The 26890-nt window shown below is 36.5% G+C and overlaps 1 protein-coding gene across 2 annotated transcripts; it reads right to left on the bottom strand.

Annotated features, from left to right (window-relative positions):
* Positions 1-650: 650 nt before the first annotated feature.
* On the bottom strand, positions 651-26890 carry LOC130725423 (endoribonuclease Dicer homolog 3a). Of its 2 annotated transcripts, XM_057576655.1 has the most exons (25): positions 26544-26890; positions 25997-26177; positions 25758-25868; positions 24948-25082; positions 24746-24815; positions 22310-22374; positions 22079-22210; positions 21817-21957; positions 14725-14854; positions 12339-12444; positions 12068-12260; positions 11815-11975; positions 11463-11678; positions 11089-11360; positions 9646-9917; positions 9017-9543; positions 8805-8899; positions 5580-5806; positions 5273-5482; positions 3798-4274; positions 3425-3697; positions 2615-2947; positions 1820-2057; positions 1069-1180; positions 651-932 (listed from the first exon to the last, which is right to left on the bottom strand). In XM_057576655.1, exons 1-25 carry the CDS (start codon positions 26654-26656, stop codon positions 704-706), a joined length of 5019 nt encoding a protein of 1672 aa, XP_057432638.1. In that variant the 5' UTR covers positions 26657-26890; the 3' UTR covers positions 651-703. The 2 variants fall into 2 exon arrangements, with proteins under 2 accessions (XP_057432638.1, XP_057432641.1); XM_057576658.1 differs by lacking the exons at positions 25997-26177; positions 26544-26890 and having other exon boundaries at positions 24948-25105.

Genomic DNA, 26890 nt, shown 5'->3' with positions numbered 1-26890 from the left:
TTAGAATATAGGACAAGAACTAAAAAAATATTATTGAAAATATTACATAGAATTGTTTATCCAAAAAAAGGAGGAACAACTTTGTAGGATATGATGACTTGATGAGGCTGGACAATTTAGAATTAAATGTTTTCTAATAAAATATGCTTTTAAATAAATAAATTATCCCTGAACCTCCCTCACCTCACCCAACCCATATTTCCTTAGCTCTTACCACTTGAGCTATCATTTGGGGACGCAGAACTATTACTAATTTACTATAATTCTTTTCGTTTACCCCACCAAAATTCTGAAAATACCTTTTAGCCTTCAAAGCATTCAAGGAATTAGTTTCTGAAACACAATTACCATTTTAATTCCTTCTGAAATTTCATAGAAATAAAATGTTCTGCAAACTAAATTCAGGAAGATTTTTGAAATGAGTTGCATTTGATACCAAAAAACTACTTTTCGGTATGAAGTTATAGTACCGGAATCTAGTTTTCAGAACCTAATGTAAGACAGTTCCGGAAACTACTACCCCGAAACAAATTTGATCTATTCTGGAAATTAGTTGGCTGTTTCTTTAATGCCAAACCATGATTATATATTTATTTCCTTGGTGATATGCTTTATATTGTATTTCAAAATAACTTATATAAACAAAAATATTTAGTTTAACAAATTAAAAGTCAATGCTTTCATTTTATTAAAGTGATTAGCATTATACAGGACAAGATTGTTGGGGATTATTATCAATCTCAAGTTTTCCCAGTCGTTGTAGCTCATGAAGCATTTTAACTGCAGCAGAGTCATATGAGCTCTTTTTATCACTCCTAGCTTCTCCTCTGCATTCTATTGTACCCTCATTAGGCATGATCATGGTGATTGTCGACACAAAACAGTTTTGTCCTTTACTTCCTTCAAGCGCTTCACAGGATCCAAATTGGCTTCTGTTACAAATAATACTTGTCAGGTTGAAAGGTTGTGTAACATTCTTATCAGCACCATCATGACATGTAATATTTTAATAATAAGTAATGACAAATGAGTAATGGAAAGTAAAAATTAGTTGGTGGATATATTTACCTATCTTTATACTCTGTTGGATCAAAAGAAGGCAATGGCCACTGCATTTTCTTGCACAGTTCATTGAGTTTGCTCCGGGGTTCTCCCTTCTTCATACTAGTTAATGAAATAACTGTACAAAAGAATCCACAAAAAATGTCAATCTATTGGCAGTTATTAACTAACTTCTTGCCCCTGGAATGCAAAATGGCAAGGAAACAACTACTTCTAAGCTTAATATGGAAAGATAAAGAAAGAAAGAGAAATCAAGCAGATATTTCTTTGCAGTAAGTTAAGTAGGTAACAATTTAATTTAGAACTCATCACATTGGTTTTGTTATTCAGTTTTTTTCATAGTTAGGGGGTTACAAGTGCAGAGCTGTTTAGATTCTAACATTCATAGCAGTATTTATGATTTGATTTTATAAATGTTAGTATGCTACATCAGGAGTTTAATCATTGATCAATCATTCACATGTCTAATAACTGATATTTTTCCATTCTTTAGGACTAACCCAAAAGTATAAATGCACTGGTAAAATGGGTAATAAGAAAATTGTATGCAAGTGGATGGAATAAAAAAAGCAGAACTTCTTTTATTTGCTCTAATTTCCACATCTCAGTTTCTTAAACAACTATGAACACATAAAAGACTATGAGTGCATCAGTTGAAGGAGAGAAGATCAAAGCATTAAAACATGCCACAAAAAAGAAACACTCAAGGAAAATTGGACGCTAGAGCGAAACTTAGAACAAAATTAATGGCGCAAACCTGGAGTCGAAGCAATAACATCAGAGGCTTCACTGGAAGAGCCATTGACAGGCAAACAACCAGTAGATGGAATTGCAGTTAAGTTAGTTTCATCCAATTTGATTCTTTTATGTGCTGGCTTTAAGGAGTGTTCGTCAGAAATACTAAAATCATTTTTGACGTAAGATGAATCATGGATATGGATATGATTATCCATTTTTCCCTTGGACATGCCACTGTAATATGAAAGTCCCCACTTCTGTAGCATCACAAATATAAGACAGGTGTTCAATGAAAAATGGATACGAAAAAGAATAGTGCATACAGAACTAAAAAAATTAACAAATCTATATGAATCCGGTTCCACATAAAAAATTTAAAGCCTTTATAAGGTAATTTTTTTCATTCTGTAGATGCTATGTAGGAAAGGTGGACATCAAACTGGTGTGACAATAATTTTGTGATGGTTCATTTCTGTATTTAGTGCAAGAGTAGACACTACTACTTGCCTTTCTGAATTACTAGAGGCACACTTTACCAAGTTCCTTACAACTTACAAGCACATATTAGTTTCTTATTCATCAAAAAGAAAGATGGCTCAGTAAATTCTCAAAAACTGAATCTAGAACAGTTTCAAGACTAAAACTAGGTATGAGATGACAAGAACATTATCTCTAAATAAAAGGTTCCTAATCCCTGATTAAGACAATCTGTATTGTATAAATAAAACAAAGAATAAAGATACTCAGATTTTAGAAGAGCTTAGAGCTAGAGAAGAGAGATAAGAAAATTCCAGAAGATAAGAGAACAACCAACCTCAAGATCATTCAGCAAATGAAAAGCAGCTTGTTCTTTTGCTATTCTTTTATTTGGTCCTTTTCCCTTTTGAACTAAAAGGGCATTTGGAAGCTGGACACTGAGCTCAACATGTTCCGTGGATTCCTTATTATCATATTTTTCTTTTATTTTCATAAAGTATCCAAGAGAGTCACATAATCGACTTAGTTTACGTGATGGAATCAGTTCAAGGTTATCAGGAGTAACTATTGGAGATAAGAGAGGATTGAAAAATTTCCACACTTCGTCGAGACTGAGCTTGGTATCAATTAGTATAGCCCCAGCAATACTTTCCACCAGATCTCCAAGTGCCTGGGTCATTTATAAGAAAAAGAAGGGTCAGTATATATTTTGGGATTGATTTTACTTTTAAATGAGTTTCTTTCACTGGAAAGTTCTGAAATAGGAATTGATTTGATTTTATTATTCGTAGACTTTTGTGTGCATGTAGAAACCCACTTAAAATTATTACATTTGTGTAAATTAGATGTAATTGTAGTGTTAATTATTTGATTAACAATTTTGTTTTTAATAGTTTACCTTTTTCCCGTGTAAGGGTAACGAAGTAAAATCATCAATATAAAACGAGTTCCATATTTCTTTGGTGTACCAAACACGAAATTTGACTGGAAAATCAATTCTTGTAACATGAAATAAAACGAGTTTTAAACATGAATTGGTTTTCAAATCAAATCAATACCAAACATAATGTAGGAGAAATTCTAACAACAAGGATACAAGTAACTCTATATTATAAAAGAATTAACCATAATAATCACCATAACTAACCTTGGGAGCTTTAATGCCAAGAAGTAATAAGGTGTTGTTCTCTGATTCAGACACGACCTTCGCATATTCAGATATCTGGTTTAGTAATAATCCTGAGCTATGCAAAAGGTGCATGTGAAGGTTTTTTCTAACAGCAACTTGAGCAAAATTTTCATTATTGACAGAAGCAGAGCGCAATTCAGTCAATTCTCCTTCACGAATATCTGTGTGACTCTGATAAAGATGCCATGTGATAAGCACATCCAATACTGAGTCACCCAGAAATTCAAGCCTCTGCCAGAAATTCAATATGGTTAAGATGTAAATACTAAGAAACTTTCACAAGTTAAATATTTAAAAAATTAATTATGAGCATACGAAACTTCACAGTTACCTCATAACAGCAGCCATTCCCAAGTTCTGCCTCAGACAAATGTGTAATTGCCTCCAGTAGGACTCCCTTGGTAGAAAATTCATATCCAAGTTTGTTTTCAAGGCTCGTTATCTCATTTGATTTTGGCACATATGTATGCAGTGATGCAACCGTGATGGCTTTCTCAACCAAGGATGGTTCAAGTTCTGCATCAATCCCAAGCCATTTCATGAAATGAAGGGAAGCAATCAGTCCACCACCTGCGAAGTATGCTCCTATCAAAGATTCAACACAGTCCGCAATAGTCTTCGAGCACATCCAGCGGTGACCCCTATCACAGGACTTACCAACCACAACTTTTGGATCTTCTGAACGGAATTTTGCATCTATAGGCACTTCTAGGGTTTCCAACCCACAATCACAAGGAACAGGATATATAGAGTGCTGCCCAGGAGCAACCCACCGGCGAGGTTCAAATGCAGAGTCCAAGATATATCCCTGTCAGACAAAATGATAAAGGAATGAACTCAATGCAATGAAAATAATGAATAATCACAAAGGCAGGAACCACAAAGGGGATGATGGTCCACATAATTTGAAACTTTCTCGAATTAAGACTTCTTTCTTTACAAACTTTGATCTGAATCTGATTGAAATAATAAAAATAATCACTCCCCCAAGTTACGAATTTAACATGCTTGCCAATATTGACACTGATGACTGATGCATCCAGAATAAAAGATAGATAGCACTGATGACCCAAATAAATGCATCAAGTAGGATCATATTTGTATGAAACAAAATCCATTCCAGTGCTTAATTGTATCCCAAAGGTATCAAAATTATATACTTGCTCAAGAACTTGATTGACTCCCAATTCAGAATTTTCTTTTTTTGGTCACAGCACGAGGTCCTTCAAGCTAAAAAGTATTAATTGATTACTGCCATTTGATAGTAGTGATTCTGTGCTTTGCCCACTGTTTCAAGTCCTTTCTGGCTTTCTCATAATCAAATGCAATGGAGATAAAAAAACCATTCATTGGCTTTTAACATTAAGTACCTTGACAGTGTTAGAGATTTGTGCCTCTACCTTTTCTGCTATGTATTAGAGAATACCAAGTGTGACTAAAAGAAGTATATAAGTTAAAGGGGCACACACACCCATTGCCTTAAGTGGCTTAAGGTTTTTTGGTGTGTGGATGTAACTTATAATTCTAGCACTATGAACTGTTTACATGTGATTTGTTATAGCTCAGTTAGCTTTCTACTTTCAGTAGCTGTAATTCTATTTTCAGTCTGTTAAGGTTAGTTATTATGCAGATAGCTTCTGGTAGAAGCTGACCACAGATTCATGCATGCTATAAATAGATGATACTCAGTGTACTCTTCAGAGTTCAGAATGAATAAATAAACACTCAAAACAGTTTCAGACTCGTTCCTCACTTTTTCCACCCATTTTACAACTTTAAAAGACCGTTAGAAAAACTAAAGGTTACCTGTAATTTGCGATTTGTTCCCAGTTTATGTAAGGTTGCATTACAAATAACCTGTTGTCGTCTGGCAGTTAATTTTCCTTCATGATTCTCAGGATACTTTAGAAAGAGGTGGCAGCTCACCACATATTTCAAAACAGAATCTCCTAGCAATTCAAGCCGTTCCATTGAAAAATTTTCACAACATCTTGAAGTTGTGAGTGCTTGTAGAATCTAACATAGACAAAAGAAAGAGACACATAAGATTATCATAATGAAAACAGAAATCAACATGCACCTTATCAACAGAATCAGACTATTTAGGACATACCAAAGAGCTAGATATGTTCAAATTACTAGCTTGATCATTTATCTCTTCCCTGAGCTGACTGGATAACAATAAAGTTTCAATACGGTGCATCAAAGATGGTAGCAAGTACATTGACTTCAAGACATCTCTTTTAACATCAATAATGTACAGAAGCTCAGGTGGCACGTGAACATGCACAGGCACTTTTGAGGCTCCCGGACCAGTTTGTGATGACTTGCCCCCAACATCTGCATTACTCAATATCATTAATAATTTTTTTTAATATACCTAGCCAACTCACTTTCAATTTGCGCTAACATAACAAATACATGAAGATTACTTTGACAAGGGCTGGGATAGTGTATGTACTAAACTTAAACAACACACTAATCACTAACACTGTCACCATCAGCTTATTTGTACAAATTATAATTTACATCACCGACGCTCTAAAATTCAAAATCAATGCATCAAGTTTAAAACCCTACACTTCCCCCTGAGTTCTAGTGAATGCACACTTCACCTCCTGAAATATTCTAAAAACTGTTGCTCACCCTTTTTGGCCTGAAGAACATGAATCTAACCAAAAAGCAAAAATTGAGCAGATTGTCTTCTAGATTGAAAGAGAAATAGAGAAACCAGTTACAGCTACAGTTGTCAACTGTTAAAGAACTTTTGCTTTTTAACAATTTTTGGAATGGAAGTTGAATTGCCCTTTTCTGGTTATCCCCGAATTTAAGTTACATCCACATCACCGCAAAACATTAAGCCACTTAAGGCAATGGGTGTGTGAGTCATTTAACTTATATACGGTTAGAAGTCCCACATTGGCTAGAGATAAGACATAGATAACCTTTATAAAGGGTAGAGCAACCCTTAACTCTTAAGCTAGCCTTTGGGTTGAGTTAGGCCTCCCAAATTCTAATATGGCATCAAAGCCTATCCTAGATCCGTTGGTGGAGACCTCCTATATTTGGGTCACCCCGCAGATGTCCAGTCCTACAAATTCCATGCTCCAGATGTCCAGCCCTGGGCGTGAGAGGGTGTGTTAGAAGTTCCACATTGGCTAGAGGTATTGCATAGATAGCCTTTATAAAGGGTAGAGCAACCACCCTCAGCTCTTGAGCTAGACTTAGGGTTGAGTTAGGCATCCCAAGTTCTAATTTATACTATTGTACACTTGCTTATCTACACAATGTCAGACTTCTTTTAGTCACACTTGTTACTCTAATAAACTGCAACATCTTACTCCGCTATAGCGCTGCTATGGTGCATACCCCAACTCCCTGGAATGTTGAGCAGTTCACATCATATGTTTTTACTGGTGGGGTTGTCGCAGCCTGGAATTGCAGCCACAACTAGATGCAGATGCAAAAGCTTGAGTTTGCCCCCATTTTCTCCTACCTGTTGGAAGACTGAACAAATCCCGACAATTGAGGGCCTTAATAAATCTCAAACTTATGGGTTGTTTGGTTAGTCAGTTTTCTAACCTACTTTGGTTCAGCTATTTCCTGATTTGTAAACTGTAGCTGAGGCTAAAGCTTCCCTCCTCTTAACTTGGTTCCTAAAAACTAGCCTTCCTTTTGGGCTCTTAGGCAACTTATACTGTATCTTGCAGTCCTTGAATAAGTTATCTATAACATAACTAAAAGGAATTATCCCAAAGGGCCTCTGAATTCATGTTATCCTAGTAGCTCTTTCTTTCTTCAGTAAACTCACGTGAAAACCAAAATAGCTTTCATGGCTGATACAGTCCTCAGTCCAAACTGAGTGATGCTGACCAACCCAAACAAGACCTTCACAAAACCCTATACGTTACCAAGCACAATTTGAACAGATATTCAACTTCTTTCGTCCTTGTGATTAAAGGGAAAGGAAAGATAGGCTATCTCAATGGTAGCCTTGCTGCACCTTCCATGACATATCCAAGCTACAAAACATGGCAGGCTGAAAGTTCAACTGTGATAGTGTTTTGGTCCATCCCTTGGAGCCGAAAATACCTGTTCCATTATACAGTCTGTGAAATATAAACTACAGTGCAAGAGATGCACTCTGGTCTCCAATATTCATCACAATAATTTAGTAATCCCTCGACTCTTGGGAACAGGCTCAAAGGATCTAGGTCAGTAACCAAATATTTCAATGGTTGGTTGAATTATGGCAATAATTGGATTGGTTTTATACGATAAAGTGGAAATTTGCTGAATATAGTCTATTGCATAACCAAATACTCAAGAGAGTATTATTTGATTATCTTCATGTATAAGTGTTGGATTTAACATACAGATTCTTGGAACAAAGCCACTACCATCAGTTAGAGAAGTGTGTAACGAAAGAAAATACAAGAAAAGCAATGTTAAATTCAAATTAGATGTGGAAGAGACCCAACTTGGCTCAGCGTTAGAAACCAGCTGATGGGATACTAGCAAAAGCTTCTTAAACAAACACAAAAGGAAAAATAAATTGAGGTTTTAAAATTGCTAATAAGTTAAACCTAAATATGATTGCAGATTCAGTTTCTTCTTTGACTTTCGTGCATCCCGCAAACTTTTTTGGAGTCAGCAGGTGATGGAAACCAGTTAGAAAAACAACTCAATCTACCGACTTTTCACTAAGGAACAGCCAATACGATAGACCAAAGCATATGGCTCCTGCAGTGATTCCAAGCAAAGGAATTCTGCTATACAAAATCAACCAAAAACTAAAAGACTGATTCTCCCACTATCCTCCCTCTCCCTCTCATAGTCTTTCCCCCCCACATCTAACTAACTCATGCAGAGAATTACATTCTTCCCCTTTACTTTTATTCTTTCTCGAATATACCCTCCAAAATTTGGGCCTATTTCTCTGGCCTATCAACTGGTCCCCAGGACTCAAAGTCCCATCAGCTGCTATGATTGACAACTTTAACTATGAAGAGAGGGAAAAAAAAGACCAAAGACAAAGGCTATGTGTTCAATGGGTAAACTGAAGAAAACAGAGCAACAAAAAATTATATTTATTAATATGTTGACTTCAATAAAAGGGCCTGTGTGTGATATATAGTCCCACCACTGTCAGTTTTAGGTGGGTTACTAATGACAGTCTGTCAGTCTTTTTGAATCATTAGCACGAGGTAAAATGTAATTCCATGACAACTTTAAGGGAGGGGAAATACGTATAAATGAAATTTCAATCAAATCATGATACAAAAATTTAAAACAGCATTAAGTTCCATAAAGATGAAAACAGTTAGGAACAACTAACCTTTCTCATGGAAGTTAAAAAGAAGATTGTGAGAGTTATGACTTTGCTTCAACCGTAGCAAAGGTTGTCCTGGATGTCTCAGTGTAATCCCATACCTGATCAAGTTCAAGTTGTTTAGTCAACTACATAAATAATCCACAAATGGCAAGGCAGTAGAACTGTACAAGTGAAAAAAAATACCAATGAGAGGCAGGCTAAAGCAAATTATGCACCTTTTGAGGAAATAATTCGAGAAAGTTATGGGTTCCGCAGACTTATCATTGTTTCCATCAAAAGGACTTTCAGCAGATAAGTCCATAACTGCTTCAATGATGCAATATACTTTCCCAGTGTGAATGGCCAAAACTACAATTTCTCTCAGATCATTAAGATCAAGCACACAATTAGCAAAGTGAATCTTGTTTGTGCTTTCTGCATTTGATGAATTTGTATCACAAGGTGATGAGACTTTGCTGCCATTATCACAATCTCCGGCAACCGACGAAAATTTCTGCCTTAAGAATTCAACAGCAGAAACACATGAACTAATTCCAGACCAATGTATTTTCAAAGATCCCTTACATACATCACTCAATTTCTCAAGTGGTAGAAGAAAATACAAGTTTGTTGGGCTCCACAATGACCGTGTGTCTTCCTGAAGTAAAAACACCCTTTCCCCTGGGGTTGACGTGGACCTAGAAACCAATCTCCCGAACAAACCATTGAAGAAAAACTCATGGAAGCATTTTGCTTTCATCATCTAGTAGAGAACAAAAAATAAGGGATCAAGTTAACTTTCAGAACAAAATCAGCTTAATCTCTATATTGCCTCAGATCAAACCTTAAGTTACTTAATTTGTACCTGTTCAGCATCCAAATCAACTTTACCACATGAAGAGACAGAAGCCTTCACAATCTTCGACACTAAGTAAAGATCCAATTCCATATTCCCAACGTCATCATCAAGCTTTGACTCGATCAGAAGAACAAATCCAGAATAAATTTCACTAACAATATTACAAGTGAACTCAAATTTATATGCATTAAAGTTGGCTCCTTCAGGTTTGTTTCCCCATGCACCACATAATGCACGAATGCTGGCTGTGCCATGTAACTCCTTTCTTTTTGTGGTTCCTTCAAATGCCAAAAAGCAAAGCACAATCAAACTGTATCAGCACAAGGAACAGAACACTTTGGATGACATAAACAAGCAATTGCATGTCCCTATATAAAAATACAGTAAACAGGAGGAATATATGCAACAACCAACACATTTAATGTAAGGCACCGTGAACCTTTAGGTCCTGGTAAAAGGTCGTTAAGGTTTTCAAACCTGCAAATATACAATATACCCTTCAAAGAAAGTCCACCACATAAACAGAAGTAATTCATCACCTAACTTGCATGTGTTCAATAGGCTCATGAGACCAAGTTAGTTTTTAAAAACACTTAAATAAGTTTTCATTATAATTTATTTTTTTCACTACTGAAAAAGATTAAGTAATAAAAAAGATTCTTGAAAAGAGATTTTTTTTTCAAAAAAGAAATACTGACATGTGACCATAATAATAACCTTTTTCATCCTAAAAACTGTCAGTTTTCACTGCATGCCAAAATACCTGGATCTAGACAAAAAGTTGTTCATTGTTTTTTAGGATAAAAAGTAAAAACATATTTCTCAAATATGTATAATTTCTAGCATTTTTCTTCTTATTCTTGTTTCTCTATTATTTCAAAATTTTGACACAATTTTTACCCTCCAATAATTCAGTTGAGAGAAAAGTCTGTCAGGAATTCGGCCCCTCAACACTATAAAAAGGAAAGTGCACAGTTACATCTTTCGATCAGAAAACCAACTGCTGAGATATTGATAAAATACAGGCGTAACCAGTGCAATCAATAGTGGAACCTGGAAAATGAGGAAAATTTGTTGAGATAACTTTTTTTTGTCTATCTCTCAACCAATGGTTACCAATAATAAATTTTTATCCTCCAATAAACAACACCTCCAAACAATGGTTGAGATACCACAAACAATACTTGGTTTCACAAAATCGTTAAATATAGTACAGTTGTGCAAAAAGCAACAAAAGTTATAAATAGTTATCTTAATAGAAATTGAAAAGGATGTTGGAATACGCACAACCATCATTTCGGAACTACAAGGCCTGAGCAGTGTAAGCAGTATAATAAATAATAATTAAAAAAATTTATGCTAGATATAATTGCAAATTTCTAATGGAAAGAAATATTTCATCACAACTTATAACCGAAGTCAACAAATTAACCAGCAAAACATTTATACCTGCACCTGCACCTGAACTAGATTCTTTGTTTTTCACAATATGGTGTGCCTCTGAAGGTTCTTCAGTGAAGGGGACAAGATGATCATTTAAGGCCCCCATTTGATGCAGCTTCTTACAAGCTTCTAAACATACAAGATTCTTTGCCAAACGAGCAGTTTTTCCTGAAGGACCAACTATTGTTTGGAAAGCTGCATTAGGTGGCAATATTAATTTACACTTGTAACACCCCTCCATAGGCAGAGACTCAAAAGTCGGCTTCACACAAGAGTACCTAAGTAATAGAATACAACTCAAATTGCATGAAGAAGCAGTTTGTAAACTTTATGCTTCATGAAGATAAAAAGCAGATGAGTATAATAAGATATATTCATACTTATCTCGTGGGAGCTTTTCGCAATATTGATTAATAAGACTTAAACTAGAATGTAGACTGACTGATGCTCCAGTGGAATCCACGACATATGCATTTGTGTTCCCTACTGTAAACGCCCTTAAATTAGACTCGTGGACTTTGTTAATAGCTGCATCAGTCATGAAGCGCTCAGTCCTGATTATCTCAAAGTGTTGATTTCTTTGCTTCAAGTTTCCCCTGTAGACACAATTGTTAATAAGCTCAAGAGTATGCACAATGAGAGTGTTCAAGGGAGGAAACAAATCTCCTACTCTAACAGGTTCTAAATCAGTTTCAGGCAGTGATGAAACCCTGACAATAAAAAAATATTCACCTCTCCAACATCAAAATAAATTGGGAGTTAGCCTGCCTAGATCTTCCTCGAGATTGGACATAACTGCGGACTGTCTTGGGGAGGTCAAAACGTATCACACATGAGCAGTTTGGCACATTAATTCCTTCCTCAAGTACATCAGTAGTAAATAGAAGATTGACCTAAATAAAAAATGCATTAATAATCCATAATAAGATTTTCATTGCCAACATTAAAAAAAATTCATTGTACATGACTGTAAGTAACTAAATACCTTTCCAGATCGGAAAGAATCCAATATCTCCTTCTGCCTCGTAGGAGCCAGTGCGTCAACAGATGTATGGTTTCCAGTCAAATAGGAAACTGTTAAATGAGATATTTGGGGAACATTCTTCACAAATCTTTGAATCACCTTTGCTGCAATGATTCTTTCGACAAAAATGAGGCACAACACCTCATTGGATTCTCTGCAACACAGAGAATGATAGTTTTATTCAAAAGATAACTGTTTACAAGACCAGTACAGTGAATTCTTAGTTCCATACCCAAACGTGTGGAAGATTTTAATAAGTTCATGTAATTTTGGTGAGATGTATCCCTTGTCTACTGCATTTGAGTAATCAGATTCGACATCCAAAATCATTTTATCGGCTGCGGAAGTAATAGTTAGAAGTTAGCTACAATAATTATGGCAGAGTGAAATAGACAAACAATTCCATCATAGACATTTACCATGGTATAAGTTGCCTAAATAAACATGGTACTGTAATTTTTGACTGATTATGAAATAAAAATGAGTATATGAACCTTAAAAGAGAAAACCAGCCATTCTACGGGTTCCATTATTTTGTACTTTCTTTAAAGAAAAAATGCATAAAATGACTTTCTCTAAGCTTAAACAAGCAGTCTTAAAACAGAGAATGTGATTTAAACTCATTTTTGGTATGCTAAATATTAGAATTTGAGTTAGGTCTAACTCCACCCGAAAAGCTAGCTTAGAGGTGAGGATTGTTCCACCCTTTATAAAGACTTATTTGGCCATATCTCTAGTAAATGTGGGGTTTCTCAACACACCCCTCACGCCCAGGGCTGGACATCTAGATCTTGGATTTTTCTTGAATGTTCATCTGCGAGTGGCCCATATATGGATAGTCTCCAATTAATGGATTTAGGATTGGCTCTGATACCATATCAGAATTTGGGTTATGCCTAACCCTACCCCAAAAGCTATCTTAGGGGTGAGAGTTGCTCTACCCTTTATAAGAATTATTTTGACCATATCTCTAGTAAATGTGAGATTTTTACACTAAACATTAACGCATCAATACATGGAATGAAAGTTTAGCATGAATCACAGAAATTCTAATTCAAGGGTGTAAATGGAGAAAATGCCATGCTGCCACAAGTCCCATAATTTAACAATATTGGGTTTATTATCAATTCATCATAGGACTCAAGCATTTGGGATGATAGAGAGTGGATGGAATGGAGAAATGCTTCTAGTGTAGTTTGTGACAGTTATCAATCCAGATAGCAACATAGCAGCCAGCCACAAAACTGTTATAGCGGGATAGTGGACAGGGGGATGGCTACTAGCCTACTAAATATATGTTAAATATTGTATATTACACATAAATTTTGAAATGAAAAAAAAAACTCAAAAGTAAAGATAAATCTATGTCATGGGTTTTAAGCTGAAAAAATACATGTTTGAGAATAAGGTGTCAAAACACTAAAAAAGACCGAGAGGTCAACATAATCAGGTAGATCAAAATTAAGTGGGCAACAAAATAGAAGTTATATAATAGACAGTAGAATGCAATCTGAAGAAGAAAGTAGTAGATGAGAGCAAAACAAAGGACATGAAAAAGAACAGAGGAGAAAGGTGCAAGGGTAGCAGGGCTTAGCCAGAAAATGCAGGACATGCGGAAAACACCATTGCTTGGCTGGAATGACACCAGTGAGAAGGGGGTATCAAATCCTTATCTCCATATCAAGAATGACCAAATTCCTTTTTTATCCCCAGAAAAATGGCACTGGTAACATTCAGATTAAATGCGAAATAGGTTTATGCCAAGGATTTAAAGTTGCAGCGGAAACTTCCGAGAACCGCTGCTATTTCCGGTGCTAAAGCAGCCACTAAACAGCGACACTAAAAAACTACGTGTTTCAGAAAAAATGATGCTCCGCTGCAATAGTGGCACTATAGGACAGTATTAACAAGTAACAACTGTTTGTGATTGAAAATTACTACTCATGTTTTAAAGAAAAAATTACCACACATCTATAAGACCGACAATGTTGTACAATATTAAATATTGTAAAGAGCCAACAAGAAAATAAACTAGATGTTTTAGAGATGAGAATATTAAGATGGATGATTACACAGGTAAGACAAGATTGGATTGGGAATTTAAAAATTAGATAGAAAATCATGATGGAACCCATTGTATTAAAGATGGAAGAATCTAGTCTTAAATGGTTTGTGTATGTGTGAAAAAGACTCATAGAAACACTGGTAGAAGAGCAGACCAAATGGAGAATAGTACAATAGTTAAAGATAGAAAAAGATCAATGAAAATCCAACTATTAGGTGAGCTTTGGATTTTAATGGCCTGGCTTATGATTAGGACATTATGGTGTGAGCATTATTTGATCTATGTAGTCAACCTCATCTAGTGGAAAAGGTTTTGGTTGTTATTGTTGCACTAAAAAATCAACATAAATTATTGCCATATCATATGACGAACAGAGTTAGTATGAATTTCTTAAAACACGCTAGCAGCCGAAAAAAAAGAATAATAAAATGACAATAGGTTGCTTTTATTGGATATAGATACTTGCAATCTCAAATTAGCAAAAAGATTCAGAAAGACCAAAAGCCTGAATAAGGAAAAGGGGGGCAAAAGAAGATTCTGCCAAAAATCTTACCAAGATTGAGGGATTCTTCAATTATTTGGATTACGTCTTCTAAGATAGTTATACACTGACGATAACCTTTTCGGTAAACTTCACACTCTCCTTCAATTTTGGAGAACTTCGCATGACAGATTTTAACAGCCTACATAAACAAAGACAAATTATAAGTGATTGAATATATTAGAGATAATTAGTATAACTGTTATTTTATATTAAAATAAATATCTGTAGCCTATGTGGCAGCTAGGTTATTTGTAGCCTCTGTGACGGCTAGGGTTAGTTAAGATAAGCTTGCTGTGCAAGCCTTCCAGCCTCCAAGGTCTCTATATAAAGAGAACCTCTCAGCTGTATTTGACACGTTAAATTAATAGAAAATAATTCCGTTCCTTTTCTTTTCACCCTATTAGGGTTTCTAATAGAATATAAGATACAAGAATACAATAAAATTGTACAAAGACTTGGAGGCCTATCAACTTTCACATGTACATCTTGATATATATTATTAGAATTTGGAAGGCCTAACTCAACCCAAAAGCTAGCTGAAGAATTGAGGATTGCCTTCTCATATATAAGGTCTATCTTGGCCATATATCTAGTCAATGTGGGACTTCTCAACACACACCCTCACACCTAGGACTGGACATCTGGAGCGTGGAATATGAAGGAATGAACATCTACGGGTGGTCTTCACTTAATGGATTTAGGATAGACTCCTACCATATTAGAATTTGGGAGGCCTAACTCAACCCAAAAGCTAGTTCAACTTCTCAACACACCCCCTCACGGCAATGGCTGAACATCTGGAGAGTGGAATATGCAGGAATGAACATCTGCGGGTAGCCCATATACGGGCGGTCTCCACTTAACCCAAAAGCTAGTTCAAGAGTTGAGGATTGTCTTCTCATATATAAGGGTTATCTTGGTCATATATCTAGTCAATGTGGGACTTCTCAACACACCCCCTCATGCCCAGGACTGGACTTCTGTAGCGTGGAATATGCAGGAATAAACATCTGCGGGTGGCCCATATACGGGAGGTCGGCCCTAATACCATATTAGAATTTGGGAGACGTACTCAACCCAAAAGCTAGCTCAACTTCTCAAAATATATATATACGGAAATATGTACATTTATTTTTATTACATGTTCTACACGTTTGGATGTAAACCAAAGAGCACTTATTAGAGCTTATTAAGTCATTTTCTAGTAGATAAGCTCCAATAGGCCCATATCCAAAGGGGCTTGTTATCAGGAAGACTGGCTAAAGAGAACCAGTGATAAAACTAAGAGAAAGAATCCTTAAGAACCAAAACTTCTACGCAGGTGAAATTTGATATTTCATATGATTAATTAGATGTTATGTAGAAGTTAACAAAATATAACCCCAATTTATAAACAGGAGGACTGTTAGAAGTCCCACATTGGCTAGAGATAGAGCATAGATAGCCTTTATAAGGGTAGTGCAAACCTCAACTCTTGAGCTAGCTTTTGTGGTTGAGTATAGGCCTCCTAATTTCTAATATGGTATCAAGAGCCCTAGGTTGGGACTTCTATTGTAGAGCTTTCCACAGCTAGTCTGATCAACCTATTTCCTTCCCCGACCCGTTTCACATACCCATTTAGCCTCCTATGGCAGGTCGCAATAGGTGGCCCTCCATAGCAGAGGCCTACACCGGATCCACAGCCAACCACGACGAACAATCACTTGACTCGGGCGTCAACAGCGGTGATGGCGGTGGCAAAGGAGACGGCGGTGGCCGCGGTAATGGTGGTGGTCGTGGAGATGGCACACCAAAGTTCGTCGCAAACAGTGGCGGTAATGGCGGCAACAATGAAAACAGGAACAACAATGTTTATGGTGACAGTAATGTCAATATAGGTTGCAATGACCAAGAGGGTTCCTCATACTCCCTCAAGGTCAATATTCCTAAGATGAATGGGAAGAACTATAATGAATGGGCCCAAACCGTTCGCTTGGTATTGGATAGCAAAGGGAAGCTTGGTTTTTTAACAGGAGCAGTAGCTGAACCAACAAGCGGAGACCCTCGTTACAAACAATGGAAATCTGAAAACTCCTTGATTATTGCTTGGTTGGTAAGCTCTATGGAAACTGGAATAGGTAAGCCTTACATGTTTTTGCCTTCTGCAAAGGATGTGTGGGAAGCTGTTAAGGAAACATACTCTGATATTCAAAACTCCTCCCAAATTTTTGGTTTAAAATCAAAGTTATGGCAGGCTAAACAAGGTGACAGGAGTGTAACTGCTTATTACAATGAGCTGTTGACCCTGTGGCAAGAATTAGATCTCTGTTATGATGACAATTGGAGGTGTACAGAAGATAGTGTTCTGTTTCTCAAGAGGCAAGAAAATGATCGTGTCTTCATGTTTCTTGCTGGGCTAAATACAGACCTTGATGAGGTAAGGGGTCGAGTTTTAGGAAAAATACCATTGCCAACTCTTCGTGAAACTTTTGCAGAAATCAGAAGGGAGGAGGCACGACAAGGAATTATGATGGGCAAGACACCACGAAGTTCTGAATCTGAAGGCTCTGCTCTGGCTACTAGAAACCTCGGCGAGGGAAAAAGGTCAGACAAAGTTCCTTGGTGCGATCACTGCAAGCGCGAATGGCACACGCGTGAAAATTGTTGGAAGCTCATAGGAAAACCTCCTAACTGGAAGAAGAAAGGTGGTCTTGCATTTCAAGCAAGTAATTCTGATCAAGGGCAGCAATCCTCTTCGACTCAGCTTCCGCTCACTACGGAACAACTAGACAAACTGCTCAAACTCCTCGAGTCTTCAACCCCTTCTTGCTCTATAGCAACAAAAGGTAATTCTGCATGTCTTAGTGTCAGTCCCAGTCATACTTGGATATTAGATTCAGGTGCCTCGGATCACATGACATGTGAATCCACCTTGTTTTCTTCATATAGTCCATGTGCAGGTAATAAAAAAATAAAAATTGCAGATGGCTCTTTTTCAGCCATTGCAGGTAAAGGGTCAGTTGTGTTGTCTCCAGTGTTAACTCTTAACGATGTCCTTCATGTTCCAAACTTATCCTGTAATTTAATGTCTGTTAGTAAATTAACCCGAGATATAAATTGTCAAACCAATTTTTTCCGTTCTCACTGTGTCTTTCAGGATTTGAACTCGGGGAAGATGATTGGCAGTGCTAAGGAGAGTGGAGGACTCTACTACCTTGACATTGGATCTGCATCACAACTACCTCCAAAAACAATAAGTTCCTGCTTTGAATCTTTTTTTGTTTTGAATAATAATGATGACAACGTTATGTTATGGCATTTACGATTAGGTCATCCTAGTTTTCATTACTTAAAACACTTGTTTCCTAAGTTATTTTATAATAAGAACCTTTCTTTGCTTAAATGTGAAGCATGTGAGTTTGCAAAGCATCATCGTTCCCAATTTCCAATACAGCCATATAAACCATCAAAACCTTTTTCTATTGTTCACAGTGATGTTTGGGGCCCTAACCGTACAAGTACACTTTCTCTTAAAAAATGGTTCATGACATTTATAGATGACCATTCAAGAGTATGTTGGGTGTACTTGTTAAAGGGAAAATCAGATGTTTGTCAGGCTGTAAAGGATTTTTGTACAATGGTGCATAACCAATATCAAACAAATATTCAAGTCTTTAGAAGTGATAATGGCAAAGAATATTTTAACACTATTTTGGATGATTTTTTCCTAAAAAATGGAATTGTACATCAAAGTTCATGTCCTAATACTCCTCAACAAAATGGAGTTGCTGAAAGAAAAAATAGACATTTATTGGAGGTTGCTAGAGCATTACTTTTCTCAAGTAAAGTACCAAACTATTTGTGGGGCGAAGCTGTTTTAACAGCGGCATATTTAATTAATAGAATGCCCTCCAAAGTTCTCAATTTCCAAACTCCAATTAATACTTTCAAAGAATGTTTTCCTAGTACTCGTGTTTCAACTGATTTGACATTAAAAATCTTTGGTTGCATAGCCTTTGTTCATGAACATAAAAATGTTGGAAAACTTGAACCACGTGCTATAAAATGTGTTTTTGTTGGATACTCCCCAACCCAAAAGGGGTATAAATGTTTTGATCCAAAAAACAAGAAAATGTTTGTCACTATGGACGTTACATTTTTTGAAAATAAACCTTTTTTCAATGACACTCATCTTCAAGGGGGGGATATAAAGGAAGACTCGTTTCAAATTGAGGACATGAGTTTTTTAAATAAATTATCTTTGCCTGTACCACAAAGCTCTAAGACTTATAGTTCTGCACCAACAGAAAATGGCCAAGATACTCTATCTGATCCTACTCCTGTTATGAGTAAGGAACTTGGGGAATCAGAGCCTACATTTTCTCATGAAGAAACCAATGAGAATCTTGACAATAGGGATGATGATGATCTAATTAAAATGCCACAAAATAATGAGTCACTTAAAGAGAACAGATTTGAAGTAGGAAACAGGACTTGGAAAGGGAAGGTTTATGTGAAAAAGCACCACAAAGAAAGGAATGAGTCCACATCTCAACACTGTCAGGAATCTGAACCGGGGAATGATCAACCTCCTAAGAAAATGAAAGGTAAGTCTATCTCTGTTTCTGAGAGTCGTATTTTGTATCCTGATATAGATGATCCTGTTGCCATTAGAAAACCTGTTAGATCTTGCACTAAACACCCTATTTCCAATTTTATATCATATTCAAATTTGTCTTCATCTCTGTCTGCCTTCATCTCAAAACTGTCTAGTGTAGAAATTCCAAAAAATGTCCAGGTTGCTCTAGAAATTCCAAAGTGGAGGGAAGCTGTACTTGAGGAGATGACAGCTCTTGAAAAGAACAAAACTTGGAGTGTTATGACACTACCAGATGGCAAGAAGACAGTTGGATGCAAATGGGTGTTTACTGTGAAGTATAATTCAGATGGGTCAATTGAAAGGTACAAGGCTCGCTTGGTGGCGAAGGGCTTTACTCAGACCTATGGTATAGACTACTCAGAGACATTTGCTCCTGTTGCAAAATTGAACACTGTCCGAATTCTCTTATCTCTTGCTGCCAACCTGGATTGGCCCCTACATCAATTGGATGTTAAGAATGCGTTTCTTAATGGTGATCTAGAAGAAGAAGTATATATGGAGATTCCTCCTGGCTTTGAAAGCAAATTTGGACCAAATGTATGCAAACTAAATAGGTCTTTGTATGGATTAAAGCAGTCCCCTAGAGCTTGGTTTGAAAAATTCACTCAGTCCATGAAGAAACAAGGGTACACTCAAGGACAGGCTGACCACACCTTATTCACAAAATTCTCCCACGATGGGAAAGTTGCTGCCCTGATTGTTTATGTTGATGATATTGTCCTTACTGGAGATGATACAGTTGAAATGGCAAGAGTAAAAGAGAAATTAGCAGTAGACTTTGAAATCAAGGACTTAGGACCCATGAGATATTTTCTTGGAATGGAGGTTGCTCGATCAAAGAATGGTATTGTGGTTTCACAGCAGAAATACATTCTAGACTTATTGAAAGAAACAGGAATGAGTGGATGTCGTCCAGCAGATACCCCTATGGATCCTAATGCTAAACTTTGGGAAGAAGGTAGTGTTCCCGTTGATACTGGAAGATACCAAAGATTGGTTGGGAAACTGATTTATTTGTCACACACTCGACCTGATATTGCTTTCTCAGTTAGTGTAGTGAGTCAGTTCATGCATTCTCCTTTTGAGGAACATCTTGAGGCAGTCTATAGGATACTGAGATATTTGAAGGGAAATCCCGGAAAAGGCTTATTTTTTAAGAAGACTAGTGAAAGAGTTGAAATATTTGGTAATATTATTGATATGAAAAACTGTACAGGGATTCCTCTTCTTATAGAGGGAATTACATAATGTGATTGATCAAAGTCAAAGAAGGAAATCCTTGACTAAAGAGAGAATTAGGGAGAATGAATGAAAATAAGAAACTACCTAAAATAAACTAAGTACAAACAGGAAACAACATAATTATATACAAACAAAAATATAACTGCTAATTAAGAGCATTAAATGCTCTATTTCACAGTCTGTTGACAGAAAGAAATGTGTCTATCTTCACCGATGCTGATTGGGCAGGCTCAGTCACAGATAGAAGATCAACCTCTGGATATTGTACCTATGTTTGGGGTAATCTTGTGACATGGAGGAGCAAGAAACAAGGAGTTGTGGCAAGAAGTAGTGCAGAAGCTGAGTTTAGAGCTATGGCTCAAGGTATTTGTGAAGGATTATGGATTCATAGAGTCCTAGAAGAACTTAAGATGAAAATTGAGCTTCCATTGAAATTATACTCCGACAGTAAAGCTGCTATTAGCATAGCTCATAACCCAGTTCAACATGACAGAACCAAGCATATTGAGATTGATCGACATTTCATAAAGGAGAAGTTAGATGCTGGAATCATATGTCTACCTTTTGGGACTTCGAGTCAGCAAACTGCGGATATCCTGACCAAGAGCTTGGCAAGACCTACCTTTGAGCATTTGATAGGCAAGTTGGGCATGATAGATATCTATGCACCAACTTGAGGGGGGTGTTGGAAAATATATCAGTATTTATTGTTTTCCAGTCAATTCTAGAGATTCTATTATTGACTTTTTTATATGTAATAATTTTTCTCCTTAATTCAAGGAGTAGTAATTCTCTCCTTAATTCAAGGAGTAATAATTGTATCCTCTCTATAAATAGAGGCCTTTGGCTGAGGAATAAAATAGAACAGCCTTTGGGATAAGTGGTTGTTTAATATGGTATCAGAGCCTATCCTAGATCCATTTGTTGTTTGTTGTGGAGACTTCCCATATTCGGGGCACCCGTTGTTGTTGATCCCACGTTCCAGGTTGTTCAGTCCTGAACGTGAGGCGGTGTGTTAGAAGTCTCACATTGGCTAGAGATAGAGCATAGATAGCCTTTATAAGGGTAGTGCAAACCTCAACTCTTGAGCTAGCTTTTGTGGTTGAGTATAGGCCTCCTAATTTCTAATAAGGACTTTCATGGTTCTTGCAAATAATTTCCAATTTCTTCTTCTTTATGGCACAATATTTTTCCATAATGTCTTGGAGTTTGATGAATACCTCATAAGCACACAAGAGTCCAAGATCTTCGAGGCAATATAAAACTTTTGCAAGGTCATTTGACATCCGCTGATGCAGTGTCTTAAATTTGCTGTCCACATCCTTATAGTTACTTTGAAATTCTGACAATAGTGCATCAGACTGCCCAAACAGATTAACTTTGGTCAGTATCCTTTAACGCAAGAAGATAATGAGTACAAAAGGGTTGAAAAAGAGCAGGGAATTCTGCACATAGCCATATACATGTGACCCACAAAAATACCTTCAACCACAAGGCTTCAATTTTTGGCTTCAAACTTAAAGCAGGAAATCGTGCTTGGTCGTAAAATCTACAACTCTCTTTTGCAGAAGGGTTACATACATCCATCTCTGTCCGATCTTCAACAGTATATCTCTACAGAAACAAAAATTTACCATCTTTTAGCATAAACATAATTTCAATGTGCACTCATGGAAAAATTAATTTGATTCCACGTAGAAATGTCAACATTACCTGAGAATCCAAGATGCTTTCAAGTTCTGATATCTGACCCTCACAATCCAAAGTAGAGGAATTACCTAATTCATGAAATAAGACAAAAAAAAATTAGTAAATTTGTATATTCACAAACAGGACATGAGTGACACTGGAAATTTGAACAATACAGAATATCTAATCTTCCAGTAAGAGAGGAAGCAATCATTAAAAAAAATGTTAAATTCAGATCGAAACCTTCGGGAGAACCACACCACAAAAGCTAGCTTTTATAGTTGGAGAAACCCATGACTTAGAAACCCCAACCAGAATCTCATACATCCAATGTGAGACTCAAATTTCATACCTTGCAATTGGATTCTAACATCCACGTGGACGGTGCGCTCACACAAGCACAAGCTGACTGTGCTTTATCCCTCTTAATAGTCTGGGTGAACAATGCAATGCCAACACCACCACCTACGCCGCCTGTTTGCGGTTGACCGACATCATACAAGGCTCTAATACCAATTGATTAGAACCCATGGGAGAACCACACCACAAAGCTAGTTGTGGTAGTCGGAGAGCCCAAGGCTATACCTCACTAGAATCTCATACTTTCATGTGAGACTCAAGTCCTATACCTTGCAATTGGATCCTAACAAATTTGCTGTGGTTGAGAGAGAAGACACAAGGCTCTAATCACAATTGTTAAGAACCTATGGGAGAACCACACCACAAAGCTAGTCAGTTGGAGAGGCCAAGGCTTTATACATCCCACACTAGAATCTCATAGTTCCAATGTGAGACTCAGATCCTGTACCTTGCAATTGGATCCTAACAAATTCTTTATAGAGAAGAGCTAGCCTTCATCAGAAGGCAGGGCACATCAAATCAAGGGATGAATATATTAAATTGTGGTTTAGAATTACTTCACGAGTACACTTGACGGGAAGATTCAATGTAAAAGAAACTTGACTTGGAGGATATAGTAAAGCATAAACAATTCACATATCCACATTTTATAAATTCATAGAAACTGCAGCAACGGCTATGTTTGGATTGGAGTTGAAAGTGTTTTTTTCATCTGTTGCACTAATTCCAAAGCGTTAAAAGCTAAAAGAACAATCTGATGGAATGAAGTTGAATGTTGCTTTTTCTCACTTTTCCGTTGAACCGAACGGTTTTCCAAACACGCCCTTGAGTTTGTTATTTTTTATATCAAATATATGCATTAAAATCATAGCTTAGCAAGTCAGAGATCTAATGGATCATGAACTGTATCCTAGCAGAGAAAATTTTCATCATCTAGATGAGGGTGGGAAATAGCAAAGAAAGAAAATTTTGGGTGTGGGATCCATCCAAAAAAATCCATTGCATGAGTAGGGCAACAACTTGTAAAGACAGCTTCTCTTCCTTTACTGGTCATTGTTTCCCTTCTACCTCTCTCTTTTGTTGCCTCACTCTTATCCCTCTGTTTCCTTTGAAGCATTTTTCACACCTTCTCAATCTCTCTCTACATTGCAAGCTTCTTCCTAAACTTGTCTGCATGCACAGATCACCATTTTCAGCTGTGAACAACGGAAGAGTCATGACCATAGTGTTGGCTGCAGAACACTGAAAACCCCTACCAAGGTCTCTAACAATCCAGCTACTATTTCTATGCCCCATCTTTTGTTGGGCAACCCCGCCTCAACACTCACCACTCAACTGTTTTCTACTGTCTCTTATCTATTTCTATCCCCACCCATCAATCTCGATGACTGAATGTCTTGGAGATAGTAAAAGAGATGCAAATCAATTGGTCTATTATTATCTAAAGTGATCAATTACTGGAAATAGATACCAGACTATTAGAGTTGATGCTCATCCTTGTGCAGCTAGTTTTCAACTAATCGATTATTCACATGTGATGTGACTGATTCTTACATATGTATGCAGAAATGTGTGTGGGCTTTGGTCCAAAATAGTCAGTAAGTCATTTTTAATTGATTATTTCCCCGGAACTGGTTGAAGTTCACATTGAGTGATTATTCAATGATTATTATTTGTATAACAAGATTTTGATAGTAAGAGTATAATAGTCTTACTATTTACATAAATCACTCATTTTCTTTCAATTCACTTTTCCACTCAGCCAAACAAGGAGAGAACTTTTAACTTTTCTTTTTTCTGTTTCATTTTCTCTTTAACCAAACAATACACAGAATTCTATATACACATCTTATTTACATTTCTTCCCTCGTCCAAAAAAAAAGGCAGTGTTTTTTATAGTGAAAAAAAGGAAGATTCAAATTTATAAAGGACATCATTTTGATGAATAGCAAGAAATTTATTTTAAATAAAAATGATGAAGGAGTAAATCTAAATACCCACAAAAGAACCATATGTGGAGGATAAATTAGAATTAGACAGTGAGGGACAACGAAAGCTAATTACAACCCATGGGTGTTTGTGAAGCACATAAAACATTACCTTTTTTAACTACTGGCGATGCTGTCATCCCAAAAATCATTGGCTTCTCATTAGCTCGGTGATAAAATTCCTTCACCAGCAAGAGACAATAGTCATTTGTAAATATATTCTCAAACACCGGGGAAAAAAGATAATGGACAAAAAGATGAGATATCAAATATGACCACAGAAAACACCAGAAAAAATGTGTCATAGCCCTCACCTTCATTATTCTTGCATAGGGATGGTTGCCAGTTGCATTATGACATTCGTCGATAACCATCAAGCTTATCATTTCTACTTTCAGAAATGCTTTAGTTAAGGCATTCAAGAGAATCTGGGGTGTCATAACCAGCACCTATATGACAGCAGGATTTTATTCTGGTTAAAATAACCGCAAAGCTAAGTCAAGAATGTCAATGAGCTTATCAGTATAACTTAAGGAACCAATTGTCAGAAAAATATATTGTTTGGATTTGAGATTCACACCAAAGACATTTTGAAAACTCATTTTAAAGCCAAAAGTATCCTCTTCAAAAGGAAAGTCATTTTCTACACTTGCTAGATAGAAAAGCTGCAGTACTCAACACAGAGGAGGAGGTTCAATGCTTTTCTCATTCAATTTTCTACCTTCCTTACATCACATTTAATTTATTAAATAACAATAACTTCCTGTATAAATCATAATCTATTGAGCATCATTTAATACGCCCCAGGACTAGAAGTCAGGATCATTTTAGAAGACATAAATTTAGTACTAACAATCTCTGCAAATGCTAGATATTTCGAGCTTGAAAATCTGAATAATAAAAGCTTTTTAGTGCTAAAATCCTAGAGGTGAATCTTTTTTTGTTTTATAAAACACATATAAGTTGAAATAAATTCATTCTAAAATCTAAGCTCTTAACTTCAAGCAATCAGGCCCAGAACCAGCCAATAATTCACATATCAATGAAAGTAAAATTAACCACAAATGAAGGAAGCATAAAGTAACTTTCTGACAAACAAAGTAGCAGGTTAATAAGAAACATACATCATTTTCAGAAACCTCCTTCTCCCAGGTCTTTAAATTCCATTCATCAACTCCTCTCCCATAGTACTCCTCAACTTGAAAACCGGTATGATGCTTCAAATCATTGTATAGCTGCAAAGTGTATACACAAACACCAGTTAAATCTAACCTCTGACTGAATCAACCACACACATTATCATCCAAAAAGAGGATGGCATTTCAACAACCACACATGTGAAAATAAATGAAGCAAAAAAAACCTGATGTACAAGATGAACGATTGGAGCCAAGACTATAATCAACTTCTTCTTGCCACTAGACTTGATAGCTTGAGCAATGTCTTTTATAAGCATTATTGCTATCAAGGTTTTCCCAGTGCCTGTATCCAACACTGCTATGGTGTTCCTCTTCCTTGCAACTTGAAATACCTCATTCTGATACCTTTATCCAAAAAATAAACCCCAAACTCGTGAGTGCAAACATGCAACATTACCCTCACCAAACACCAAAACTCAGAAAAAAGGTCAAGAATTCAAGAAAAACAAGGAAAAACACTATTTTTATGATCATTCTGGTCAAAACCCCACACACCCAGAACAAGGAAAAATGTTATTTTTATGATCATTCAGCTCAAAACCCCACATACCCAGAACATGAAAAACGCAAATGCAGACATGCATTGCAACATAACCCAAATCAGACACCAAAAATCAAAAAGGGGTATACAGATAAAACTGAATTAAATCAAACAAAAAGAAAATTCAATACCAAAACTAACAACAAAAACAGGGAAGAAAAGGGGAGAACCTTCTGGGATCAATGTTGATGAATGTGGGAGAATCGTCATCTTGTGGCTTTGTGTATAATTGATCAAAGGTTCGCTTGAGAGGATTCTTGGTGTGTTGTGAAGAATCATCCATATTGCGATGAGAAACGATTGAATGCAGAGACGAGAGAAAACAATTGGTTTGATTGTTCTGGTTATGATATGATGCTCTGCTATATTGGAGAAACAAACACACACCAATTGTGTGTGTGTGTGAGGAGAATAATGTTCTGGTTGTGCTGCTTCTGAATTTATGTACGACGAGAGAGAAAGAAGAAGAAAGGTGAATGTGTGAGAGTGAGAGAGAGTGTGTTGAAGGGAGCAGTCA

The sequence above is a fragment of the Lotus japonicus genome, chromosome 1, assembly GCF_012489685.1.
Source record: "Lotus japonicus ecotype B-129 chromosome 1, LjGifu_v1.2".
Classification (NCBI taxonomy): Eukaryota; Viridiplantae; Streptophyta; class Magnoliopsida; order Fabales; family Fabaceae; genus Lotus; species Lotus japonicus.
Note: the sequence above shows the minus strand (reverse complement) of the source record. Positions and strands in the feature narration are given on the sequence as shown.